Here is an 11,814-nt window from a genome sequence, read left to right as displayed (position 1 = left end):
TCACGGGTCAACTGGTGGTCACATCTTTTTTTTTTTTTTTAAAGTATATTTATTTTGCGAGAGAGAAAAAGCACGAGCGGGGGAGGGGGAGACAGAATCCCATGCAGGCTCTGTGCTGACAGCTCAGAGCCTGGAGCCTGCTTCGGATTCTGTGTCTCCCTCTCTCTCTGCCCCTCCTCTGCTCATGCTCTGTCTGTCTGTCTCTCTCTCTCAAAAATAAACAGTATTTAAAAAAAAAAAAAAAAGAGTCAGACGCTTAACCAACTGAGCCACACAGGTACCTCCATATCTTCTTGATGACCTTCCCCAACAACTAGTTAAGGTCAAGTGCCCCTCAGGCTTGACTGGGAGGTGGGCATCACCGGGGGGTGGGCAGTGTAGACCTTCACAGGTGCCTAGGGCTCCCACCTCTCCACTCGGCAAGGCTCAGACCCTCTCTGTGCCCAGGTGGGGCGTGCGAGTGGGAGTGGGGCCCGGGGAAGGAGGAGGCGGGGGCGTGGGGGAGGCTTGACGGCGTGTGACCCAAGGTTCCATTTTCTCTAGTTCGTGTTCCTTATCTCATTCGGGCTTCACTTACAAAGCACAAATTCAAAGATAAAATTATTAAGCATTTCAAGATGGCAACCTTAGAGCATCACCCCCCAAGCGTGAGGCCCTTTTGGGACCCTGTGCCCTTGCTTGCTTCTCACCGTGGAACCCGGAGCGTGTGTGGACTGCAGACAGACGGACAGACAGATGTGGCCCGAGGCAAGCAGGGAGGCTGAGTGCCCTTGGGGAGCGGGGTGGGCACTGGGTTCTCCTCTTTGTCTCTGTATGTAGCAGATGTTTGCCTGGTGAAAGAAAGGAAGACAGACAGAAGGAAAGAAAGAAAGAAAAAAGAAAAAGGGAAAGAAAGAAAGAAAGAAAGAAAGAAAGAAAGAAAGAAAGAAAGAGGAAGGAAAGTGAGAAAGAAAAAAAAAGAAGGAAAGAAAGAGGAAAGAAAAGGAGAAAGAAAGAAGGAAAGAAAGAAAGAAAGAAAGAAAGAAAGAAAGAAAGAAAGAGGAAGGAAAGTGAGAAAGAAAAAAAAAGAAGGAAAGAAAGAGGAAAGAAAAGGAGAAAGAAGGAAAGAAAGAAAGAAAGAAAGAAAGAAAGAAAGAAAGAAAGAGGAAGGAAAGTGAGAAAGAAAAAAAAAGAAGGAAAGAAAGAGGAAAGAAAAGGAGAAAGAAGGAAAGAAAGAAAGAAAAAGAAAGAAAGAAAGAGGAAGGAAAGTGAGAAAGAAAAAAAAAGAAGGAAAGAAAGAGGAAAGAAAAGGAGAAGGAAAGAAAGAAAGAAAGAAAGAAAGAAAGAAAGAAAGAAAGAAAGAGGAAGGAAAGTGAGAAAGAAAAAAAAGAAGGAAAGAAAGAGGAAAGAAAAGGAGAAAGAAGGAAAGAAAGAAAGAAAGAAAGAAAGAAAGAAAGAAAGAAAGAGGAAGGAAAGTGAGAAAGAAAAAAAAAGAAGGAAAGAAAGAAGGAAAGAAAGAAGGAAAGAAAGAAAGAAAGAAAGAAAGAAAGAAAGAAAGAAAGAAAGAAAGAAAAAGAATTCTGCCTCCAGTACCTCACCTGGAGCCCTTACTCACTGACTCCCCCGAGAGCCCCCACTGCCAGGACTGCCCTTCCCCCCCTTCCCCCGAGGCTGGAACAGGGCTCCTTCCCTGTTGAGGCCCAGCCTTGAACCCTTTCTGCCCTGTTGCTGCCTTCTGTGAAAGGAGAAGTTGGAAGAAGGGATTCTCCAGGACATCGTGGTTCCCTTCCTGCGGTTCCTCTTCTGTGGATGGTCACTATCCACTTCTTCCCCCACAAGAAGCTTCCTGTTGGAGCTTCCTTCCAGGACAGACAGACACGCCTAGAAGCCAGACCGTTCGGTGGCGGGCCCGGCCCCCGGGGACCCCAGAGATGCTGCTGCCGTTGCTGCTGCCGCTGCTGTGGGCAGGTGAGTGGGTTGAGGGCCGGGGTTGGCGGGGGGGGGGGGGGGGGCGGGCAGGGGCTTCGCCTGTCACTGTCGCTGAGCCTCCGTGTGCCCCCAGGGTCCCTGCAGGAGAATCCCGGGTACAAGCTGCAGGTGCAGAAGTCCGTGACGGTGCAGGAGGGCCTGTGTGTCCGTGTTCCCTGCACCGTCTCCTACTCCGGGGTTCGCAGGAGCCCCTCTGCACCTGTTTATGGCTCCTGGTTCCGGAAAACCTATAACCCCAAAGGGGATGTTCTCATGGCCACAAACAAGCCTGCCAAGGGCGCAAAGAGGAAGAACAGATTTTCATTTCACCTCGCCGGAGACCCTGGGGACAGGGACTGCTCCCTGAACATCACAGACGCCCAGAAGGGAGACAGTGGAAAGTATTATTTTCAACTGGACACAGGTTCCACGAGACGCAGTTACCAAAGTGACCTGCTCACTGTGACTGTAAGAGGTATGGAGGGGCCCCGAGAGTCCGTGACAGGGATGGGGGAGCACGTCTTCGAGGGTAGACACGGACCTCCTGCTGCTCACCTTTTTTTTCTTTTTTTTTAAAGTTTATTTATTTATTTTTGAGAGAGAGAGAGAGAGAGAGAGAGAGAGAGAGAGAGAGAGAGAGAGAGAATCCCTAGCAGGCTCCGCACTATCAGCGTGGAGCCCTGCTCAATGTGGGGCTTGAACCCACAAACCGAACCGTGAGATCACGACCTGAGCTGAAGTCAGATGCTTAACCGACTGAGCCCCCCCCCCCCACACCCAGGCGCCCCCGGTGCTCACCTTTAAGGGGGCAGCAGTGGAGCATGGTCAATTTAGGGTTGGGGTGCCTCTTTCAGAGGCACACACAGAGGGGTCCCCTCTGGTCTCGTGTCTCCTCTCCAGCGCTGACACAGACCCCGGATATCCGTATCGAGGAGCCCCTGGCGTCTGGCTCTCCCAGCCACCTCACATGCTCTGTGCCCGGGGTCTGTGATGGGGTGACCCCCCTCACCCTCTCCTGGACGGGAGCTGCGCTCGGACCTCTGGGACTGGACCTGGAGGCCTATAACTCCTCGGAGATCCTGCTCACCCCCCGTCCGCAGGACCACGGCACCAACCTCACCTGTCATGTGACCTTCCCCAGGGCTGGTGTGAGCACGCAAAGCACCATTACGCTCAACGTCTCCTGTGAGAGTGGGGGAGGGGGGAGGGGGGCAGGGGCAGGACTCCGTTGTCTGCAGATGCCTGCGGGGCAGGGGGCTCCGAGGGGCTGCAGGGAGGACACGGGACTTGTCTGTTTCTTTTTTTTTTAATTTTTTTTTCAACGTTTTTTATTTATTTTTGGGACAGAGAGAGACAGAGCATGAACGGGGGAGGGGCAGAGAGAGAGAGGGAGACACAGAATCGGAAACAGGCTCCAGGCTCCGAGCCATCAGCCCAGAGCCTGACGCGGGGCTCGAACTCACGGACCGCGAGATCGTGACCTGGCTGAAGTCGGACGCTTAACCGACTGCGCCACCCAGGCTCCCCAAGGGACTTGTCTGTTTCTATTTCCATTTCTGCGTCTCCTGGGGGCGGGCGGCGGGGGAAGGGCCAGCTTTGACTCTACTCCTCTCTGTGTGTCTCTGTCCTAGATGCTCCACAGAACTTGACCATCGGCATCTCCCGAGGAAATTGCACAGGTGGGTCCAAGGGCCTCGAAGCCAACCCGGGAGGGCCAGGGCGATGCACAGCGAGAGCAGAGTCAGGAGGCTTCCCTTTCGCTGTGTGACGGATTGTTTTCGCTTACTATTCATTAGCCGCCAAGACAACTTGTCAAATACGTGCACGTTATGGAGAATCACCACAAAATGAACACCTTGCTGGTCAGTGACGAGGTTAAGAACTAGAACAGGGGCGCCTGGCTGGCTCAGTCGGTGGAGTGTGCAACTCTCGATCTCAGGGTCGTGAGTTCGAGCTGCACATTGGCCATAGAGGTACTTAAAAAAAAAAAAAAAAAAAGAACAGCAACCCCACTTTTGGAACACCCTAAATGCTCCTTCCTAATTTCAGCCCCTTTCATCCGGCCTCAGAGAAAGCCATCACACGGGATGCTGTGTTATCATTCTTTCTACTTAATTTTACTTTATTTTTTAAAGTTTATTTATTACAAATTTTTTATGTTTATTTATTTTTTGAGGGAGAGAGAGAGACTGAGGTTGAGCAGGGGAGGGGCAGAGAGGGAGACACAGAATCCGAAGCAGGCTCCAGGCTCTAAGCTGTCAGCACAGAGCCCAACATGGGGCTTGAACCCACCAACTGTGAGATCACGACCTGAGGCAAAGTCGGGCACGTAACTGACTGAGCCACCCAGGCGCCCCTATTTATTTATTTTGAGAGAGAGAGAGCACGAGTGAGCCAGAGTGGGGGGAGGAGCAGAGAGAGAGGGAGAGAGAGAGAATTCCAAGCAGGATCCACGAGGGGCTCGATCTCCTAAACTGTGAGATCGTGACGTAAGCCAAAATCAAGAGTCAGATGCTTAACCACTTGAGTCACCCAGATGCCTCTATTTTACTTTGTTTTTGACGAAGGTATAATTGATGAATAAATTGTATATATTTCAAGTGTACAACGTGATGATTTGATATAGGTAGATTCGATATGTGTAGGTTTGATATACGTTTACTCTGCTAAAGGATTCATACAATCTAGTTAATTAACACATCCACGTATCTTCTTTTTTTCTTACCATTTTACCAAATATGTTGGAATCTCTACACGATGTTTGCTTGCCAGTGTTTTTGAAAGCTTATGTGACACAGGACTGAAACATAAGTGTTCCTTTCTGACATCTGAGTTATCTTTTTAAGTTGAAATTCAGCTCCCGTCCCATAAAATCAGCCCTTTCAAAGTGAGCAAGTTTGGTGACATTTAGGACATTTGTGATGTTGTGAAACCACCGCTGTATGTAGCTGCAAGGCATTCTCGTCACCCCCCCTAAAAAGCCCTGTACCCATTAGCAATAACTCCCTATTTCCCGCTCCCTGCAGCTCCTGGCCACTAATCAACTTTCTTTGGCCGTGAACTTGCCTCTTCCGGATATTTTATATAAATGGAATCTTACAGCATGTGGTCTTTTGGTCTGGCTTCTTCCACTTAGCGTGATGTTTTCTTTTATATATCCGTCTATCTCTATCTCTATATCATCTATATCTATAGATAGATTTTTTTTAGGGGCATCTGGGTGGCTCAGTCGGTTAAGTGTCCGACTCTTGATCTTGGCTCAGCTCATGACCTCACGGTGTGTGAGTCTGAGCCCTACATCAGGTTCTGCGCTGACACTGTGGAGCCTGCTTGGAGTTCTCTCTCCTCTCTCTCTCTCTCTCTGCCCCTATTTTCAAGTGTATGTATTTATTTTTGAAGGGGAGGGCAGAGAGAGAGAGAGGATCCCAAGCAGGCTCCACACCATCAATTTGTGGAGCTGGACTCAGGGCTTAAACCCACGAACCATGAGATCACGACCTGAGCTGAAGTCGGACGTTCAACCGACTGAGCCCCCCAGGCGCCCCTCACGTTCCATTTTCAACAGGCACTTGAGTTGTCCACGGTTTTCAGTTTTCATGATAATGCCGCTTGGAACATTCCCCTTGTCAACAGAAGAGCCTTTCTTTAAGGCACGTAGATTTCTCAGGGATCTTGCGACGATGCAGATGTGACTCAGGAGGCGGGTGTGGCCTCTGGTTCAGCATTCTTTTTTTTTTTTTTTTATGTTTATTTTTGAGAGAGAGAACACTCAGGTGTGCATGAGCGTGAGCAGGGGAGGAGCAGAGAGAGAGGAGGAAAGAGGATCTGAAGCTGGTTCTGTGCTGACAGCAGGGAGCCTGACAGGGGGCCTGAACTCATGACCATAAGATCATAACTTGAGCCGAAGTTGGAGGCTTAAGCGACAGAGCCATCCAGGCGCCCCATGGTTCTGCCTTTCTAACCACCTCCTGGAGGGTGCCAGGGTACCCCGGGGGGATGGGACTGTAAATTTCATGCCCAGGAACAAAACTGTGGGATTTTAGGGACGTGTATTTCAATGTTACTACATAAGGCTATTATGGAATAGCTCTGGAAGGCCACACAAGAAACTGGCAATAAGTGTTGCCTTTGATGAGAGGAATTTGTTGCCTGCAGCGTTAGTTAGCATGGAAGGGAGACTTCTCTCAGAACACCCCTTCTTCCTTTGTGACTTTTAGAATGCAAAATGTGGACATCCCACTCATCCTGAGACAACTGGGGGAAAGGAGGTGAAGAGGTAGAGGTCAAGTCCTGAAGAGCCTTGAAGGGTTTGGTATTCGAAGTTTGGGCACTTGAGCCAGGGGTGTTCAGCAGCTGGGGAAAGAGAGAGAAGTGTAGCGAAGGGCGTGTGCCTTGAAGAAGCCAGTGTCCATCGGTGGATGGACAGATAGACACAACGTGGCCCATCCATGCAATGAACATGATTCTGCCATAGAAATGAGTCCAGCACTGGGGCGCCTGGGTGGCTCAGTCAGTTAAGCATCCAACTGTAGATTTCTGTTCAGCTCATGACCTCACAGTTCGTGGGACCGAGCCCTGCAACGGGTTCTGTGCCGACAGCACGGGGATTGGGATTCTCTCTCTCCTTCTCTCTCCGCTCCTTGCCCGCTCTCACATGCGCTTGCTGGATTGTGTGTGCTCATTCTCTCTCAAAATAAATAAATTTGAAAGAAAGAAAGAAAGAAAGAAAGAAAGAAAGAAAGAAAGAAAGAAAGAAAGAAAGAAAGAAAGAAAGAAAGAAAGAAAAAGAAAGAAAGAAAGAAAGAAAGAAAGAAAGAAAGAAAGAAAGAAAGAAAGAAAGAAAGAAAGAAAGAAAGAAAGAAAGAAAGAAAGGGAGTGTAGCGCTGACAGGTGCTACAAGGCGGTGAACCTTGGAAACATCAAACCGCAAGGCACACAAAAGCCCACAATGGTATATGATTCTATTTGGATACAATGTCCAGAATAGACAGATCTGTGGAGACAGAAAGTAGGTTAGGGGTTGCCAGGGGCTGGGGGACGGGAGCAACGGAGGAGGCAGCCGAGGGGTGCCTTTTTTGGGGGTGATGAAAAAGTTCTGAAACTGATTGTGGTAATGGTCACCGCAGGACTCCTTTTTAAGTGGTATATACATGGAATTGCATGGTATGTGAATTATATGACAATAAAGCTGCTTAAAAACTACTTGTGGTTGGCGCGCCTGGGTGGTTCAGGTCATGAGCACGCGGTTCGTGAGTTCGAGACCCGCGTCGGGCTCTGTGCTGACAGCTCAGAGGCTGCTTTGGATTCTGTCTCCCTCTCTCTCTGCCCTCCCCTACTTGCACTCTCTCTCTCTCTCTCTCTCAAAAATAAATAAACACTGGGGCGCCTGGGTGGCGCAGTCGGTTAAGCGTCCGACTTCAGCCAGGTCACGATCTCGCGGTCCGTGAGTTCGAGCCCCGCGTCAGGCTCTGGGCTGATGGCTCGGAGCCTGGAGCCTGTTTCCGATTCTGTGTCTCCCTCTCTTTCTGCCCCTCCCCCGTTCATGCTCTGTCTCTCTCTGTCCCAAAAATAAATAAAAAACGTTGAAAAAAAATAAAAAAAAATTAAAAAAAAAACACACACAAAAAACCTACCCGTGGAGATCCCTTCCCAACTTATGGAAAATGGAGAGGAGAGAGAAATAGGCTTCCGCCCTGGGCTGGGGGTGCTCACCCTCGCTCTTTCTCTCTCTTCCTCCAGAACTGAAATACCCGGGGAATGGCTCATCTCTTCCAGTCCTGGAAGGGGAATCTGTGCTCCTGGTCTGTGTCGCCGACAGCAACCCTCCGGCCACACTCAGCTGGGCCCAGGGGGGCCGGACTCTGAGCCCGTCCCAGCCTTGGAAGCCCGGGGTCCTGGAGCTGCCCCGAGTGGAGTCGGGCCACGAAGGCGAATTCACCTGCCGAGCTCAGCACGCTCGGGGCTCCCAGCACGTCTCCCTGCGTCTCTCTGTGGTCTGTGAGTGTGGGGACCCCCGGGGGGGGGGGGCGGGACGCCCGGGGCCTGGGGAGCAGAGGCGCCGCTGACCCTGCCCCTCCCACCCCCCCCGTAGGCCCCCCGCGGCTGCTCGGCCCCTCCTGCTCCTGGGAGGGCGAGGGGCTGGGCTGCACCTGCTCCGCCCGAGCCCGGCCGGCCCCCACCCTGCGCTGGAGGCTGGGGGAGGGGCTGTTGGAGGGGAACCACAGCGACGCCTCCTTGACCGTCACCTCCAGCTCCGAGGGGCCCTGGGCCAACAGCTCCCTGAGCCTCAGGGGGCCGCTGCGCTCCGACCTCAGACTCGGCTGCGAGGCCCGGAATGAGCACGGGGCCCAGAGCACCGCCGTCCTGGTGTTGCTGCCAGGTCTGGGGGCTGTGGGGGAAGGGTGGGCAGAGACCGGGGAGAAAGGAGTCTGCATCCTAGAGAAGACGGTCTGGGTGGGCGTGGGGCCGGGGTCTGCATGAGAAGGGGTGAGAGAGAGGAGGAAGGAGGGGGGCAGAGTCCGTGTTTTCTGCAGGTTGGGGGATGAAGAACATGAGAGCCCAAGTTTGCAGGAGGCAGGGGCACAAGCGGCCTGGGGCTTGGAGGGGACTCACCGGAAACCTCACTCCTCTGCAGCGCAGCCTCTGCTTGGGGGAGGATTCGTTCTGGGGGCTGCCGGGGGTGCTGGTGTCGCTGGCCTGCTCGGTCTCTGTCCTTGCCTCATCTTCTTCATGTGAGTGTTGTCCCTGGGAGAGAGGGCGGGTGCGCGGGTTGGAAGGGGTCCGCGTCCTACGGTCCCAGGCGGCCCCAGCGGGAGGAGCCCTGGTGGTGCCGAGGCTTCGGGATTGGGGCACTGGGGCAGAGAATCAAAGGAGGGCTGTTGCCGCCCTGATCACGCCTGTTTGCGCGGGCCGGCGGGCTCCGTGCGTCCCCTCCTCCGGCCGTGCTCAGCCTTGCCAGCCTCTTAAGCAGGGGGCAGTGGCTCACTCCAGGCTGACAGGTCCCGGCCTCCCCCGCAGAGTGAAGACCCGCAGGAAGCAGGCCCCAGAGACAGCAGCTGGTGGCAAGGAAGCTGCCTGCATGTTGGGTCCCATCTCCTGGGTGAGTGCTGAGCCCTCTGTCCGTCGGGGTCCCATGTGGCCACCACCCTGGGATGGCCACGGCCACACCCTAGAAGACTTAGATGGTCATCGTGCTCGGACAGGCTTTTGGTCTGGGGTCCCCATCAACTCAGTCACCCAATCCAGCCACATGGGAGTCGCTTGCCCCTCTGCTCTCCGACTCACCTTGTGGAGCCTGTCCACCTTGCACAGCCTGTCCAGCTTCCTGTGGACCCTGCACCCTCCCCACCCCCACCTCCTCAGGTCTCTCTGGACCCCGGACCCACTTTCCCTTCCTTCCCCTCTCTCCTCCCTAACACAGGATGCCAGGGAGATCCCACCCCGCAAATAATTATTGCCAACTACAAAGTTCAGGGGTCCCCAAGACACTCTCAGCTTCAATAGCTCACCAGAAGGACTCCGAACTCACTGAAATCTATTAGACGCCCACCAGGGAAGCTCACCCTGGCCACGTGTCCAGGTTTCTATCGGAGGGTTGGTGACATAGGCATGGAGCCCCTGTATGGCTAATCTTTGTTGTTGGTGTCCAGCCCCTCTAGAGGTCAAGCCGATACTGTGTGGCCCAAGGCCTCACCAGAAATCACGTTGTTAACATAAGCTGTTTGGGGCGTGGTGAGCGCTTGACCGCACAATATCCTTTGATTGAAAAAATATATATATTTATTTTGAGAGAGAGAGAGACAAGAGTGCAAGCGGGGGAGGGGCAGAGAGAGAGAGAGAGAGAGAGAGAGAGAGAGAGAGAGAATATGCCAAGCAGGTTCCGCACGGTCAGTGCAGAACCAGACGCAGGGTCGATCCCACAAACCGTGAGATCATCATGACCCGAGCCGAAATCAAGAGTCAGATGCTGGGTGGCTCAGTCAGTTAAGCATGTGACTTCGGCTCAGGTCATGATCTCCCTGTCCATGAGTTCGAGTCCTGCATCGGGCTCTGTGCTGACAGCCTGGAGCCTGCTTCGGATTCTGTGCCTCCCTCTCAGTGCCCCTCCCCCACTCGTGCTCTGCCCACCCCCCCTCTCAAAAATGAATAAACATTAAAAAAAAAAAAGAGTCGGATGCTAAACTGACTGAGCCACTCAGGTGCCCCAACATTGGTTTTAATTGATTTTAATGTCTGTGCTACAATTTTGTTATAGAGTTTGCCTAAATTTCTGAGATGTGGAGTGGTCCCTGAGGGCAGTTCGGTTCTTCGCAAATCCCTGTCCTTTTCCCACCACCCACCCCATTTCTGTGCATCCTATCTCAATTTGCTATTAGATAGTAGTATAATTGACTACTACCTTAATGTCAGTGCCCCCTACTGCAAGCTAGTGGGAGGTAATGGATGATGTCTACTTTGTTCCCCATTGAGTAGCCAGGGTCTGACACGGGACAGCTCTTCCATAAGGTGGCAGGAACTGGGGCCAGAGAGACCTGGGCATTCGTCTTGGCCCTACCAACAACTGAATGTGTGATTTGGGAATATTTGCCTAGACTCGGTTTCTCCACCTGATGAATGGGGCTAATAGTGCCTCCCTGATGGCTTGTGGTGAGGCATCTAGGAGCCTGGCAATTGATTACCAAGGGCGAGACATTCTTACTCTCCCGTATTTATTGAATGAGTGAGTGAATGAATGAATGAATGAATGGGGGCTCAGCCAATGCTTGTGGAATGAATGATGAAAGACTAAGTGGTTTCCAGCTTCCAGGCTTGCTCGTGGGTCCCCCTCGCTATCTGCCAGCTCCTGTTATCCTAATTTGACCCCCTTCTTTCCCCTCCATTCAGGGTTACCAGCATGAGGATCGGTCAAGCACCCCCCTAGACCACCCGCCCCCAGCCATGGCCGCTCCCTCCTCGGAGGAGGAAAAGGAGCCCTACTACGCTTCTCTCACCTTCCATGGGCTGAAGCCCTGGAACCTTCCGGACCCGGAGGCCACCAGCACCACCGAGTATTCAGAGATCAAGATCTGCAAGTGACGCCTCCAGCCAGCTCCTGCAACCGCTGGCTAGAAGGCTCAGGGCTTCTCAGGAAGGGACACCTCCGGGACAATTCCTGAGTGAATAGTTTTCCACAGAAACGGGTCGCCAACCGGTGTGGTGTGTTGGCATCCACCTGTGTGGGGATGGGCAGAGCTGGGCTCACATTACAAGCCGGTGCAGAGAGAGCATTTTGCCCGAGGTCACGGGCTCTTCCCCGGGTAACCGACCTGGTCAGGAGGATTCCTGACCCGCCCCCCGCCCCGCCCCACTCTGAGCCTGCTTTCTGGAAACCCAACTTGTGTCTTGTCACCACACGGAAAACCATTCCCGGATTTTCTGCAATAAATGACAGGTTATCTAAATTATATACCCTCCTTCTTTGTACGTCCCGGATGTTTTTGGTTCTCCTTAACAGTTGTTTCTTCTTCTTGTAGAATTCGCTTATGGGATTCCTTGCGGTTAGGATCTGTGTTTCATTTACATTGTAAAATGTGTTAACCTCAAAAGAAAAACTGCCAGCTTCGTTACCAGCAAAAATGGGTTCGTTGGGGAAGAAAAGAGAATTGCAGTTGTGGGCACACAACTTGCAACAAAACCGTAGGCAAGTCTAGGGAAGGGAGAGGCACACGTTTAATGGAGAAAAGGGGCCAATGGGGGAAGGCTTGGAAGTATGCTGGCTTCCCATTGGCTGAACTTTGGGGGCAGGGGTGGGGATAAGAAAAGCCTCTCCGCTTCCCGCTGGGTTAGTAGAGCAGTAGCCCCACGCAAGGCCCACCCCGCGCAAGGTCA

The 11,814-nt window shown here is 52.5% G+C and overlaps 1 protein-coding gene across 2 annotated transcripts; it reads left to right on the top strand.

Annotated features, from left to right (window-relative positions):
• The first annotated feature begins 1,758 nt into the window (after window positions 1–1,758).
• SIGLEC11 (sialic acid binding Ig like lectin 11) lies at window positions 1,759–11,193 on the top strand. Of its 2 annotated transcripts, none has more exons than XM_058707222.1 (9): window positions 1,759–1,947; window positions 2,042–2,422; window positions 2,848–3,132; window positions 3,579–3,626; window positions 7,687–7,944; window positions 8,039–8,326; window positions 8,587–8,678; window positions 8,965–9,046; window positions 10,831–10,967. In XM_058707222.1, exons 1-9 carry the CDS (start codon window positions 1,911–1,913, stop codon window positions 10,842–10,844), a joined length of 1,485 nt encoding a protein of 494 aa, XP_058563205.1. In that variant the 5' UTR covers window positions 1,759–1,910; the 3' UTR covers window positions 10,845–10,967. The 2 variants fall into 2 exon arrangements, with proteins under 2 accessions (XP_058563205.1, XP_058563204.1); XM_058707221.1 differs by having other exon boundaries at window positions 1,763–1,947; window positions 8,582–8,678; window positions 10,831–11,193.
• The last annotated feature ends 621 nt before the right edge of the window (window positions 11,194–11,814 follow it).

Source organism: Neofelis nebulosa, chromosome 17 (genome assembly GCF_028018385.1).
Source record: "Neofelis nebulosa isolate mNeoNeb1 chromosome 17, mNeoNeb1.pri, whole genome shotgun sequence".
Taxonomy (NCBI): domain Eukaryota; kingdom Metazoa; phylum Chordata; class Mammalia; order Carnivora; family Felidae; genus Neofelis; species Neofelis nebulosa.
Note: the sequence above shows the minus strand (reverse complement) of the source record. Positions and strands in the feature narration are given on the sequence as shown.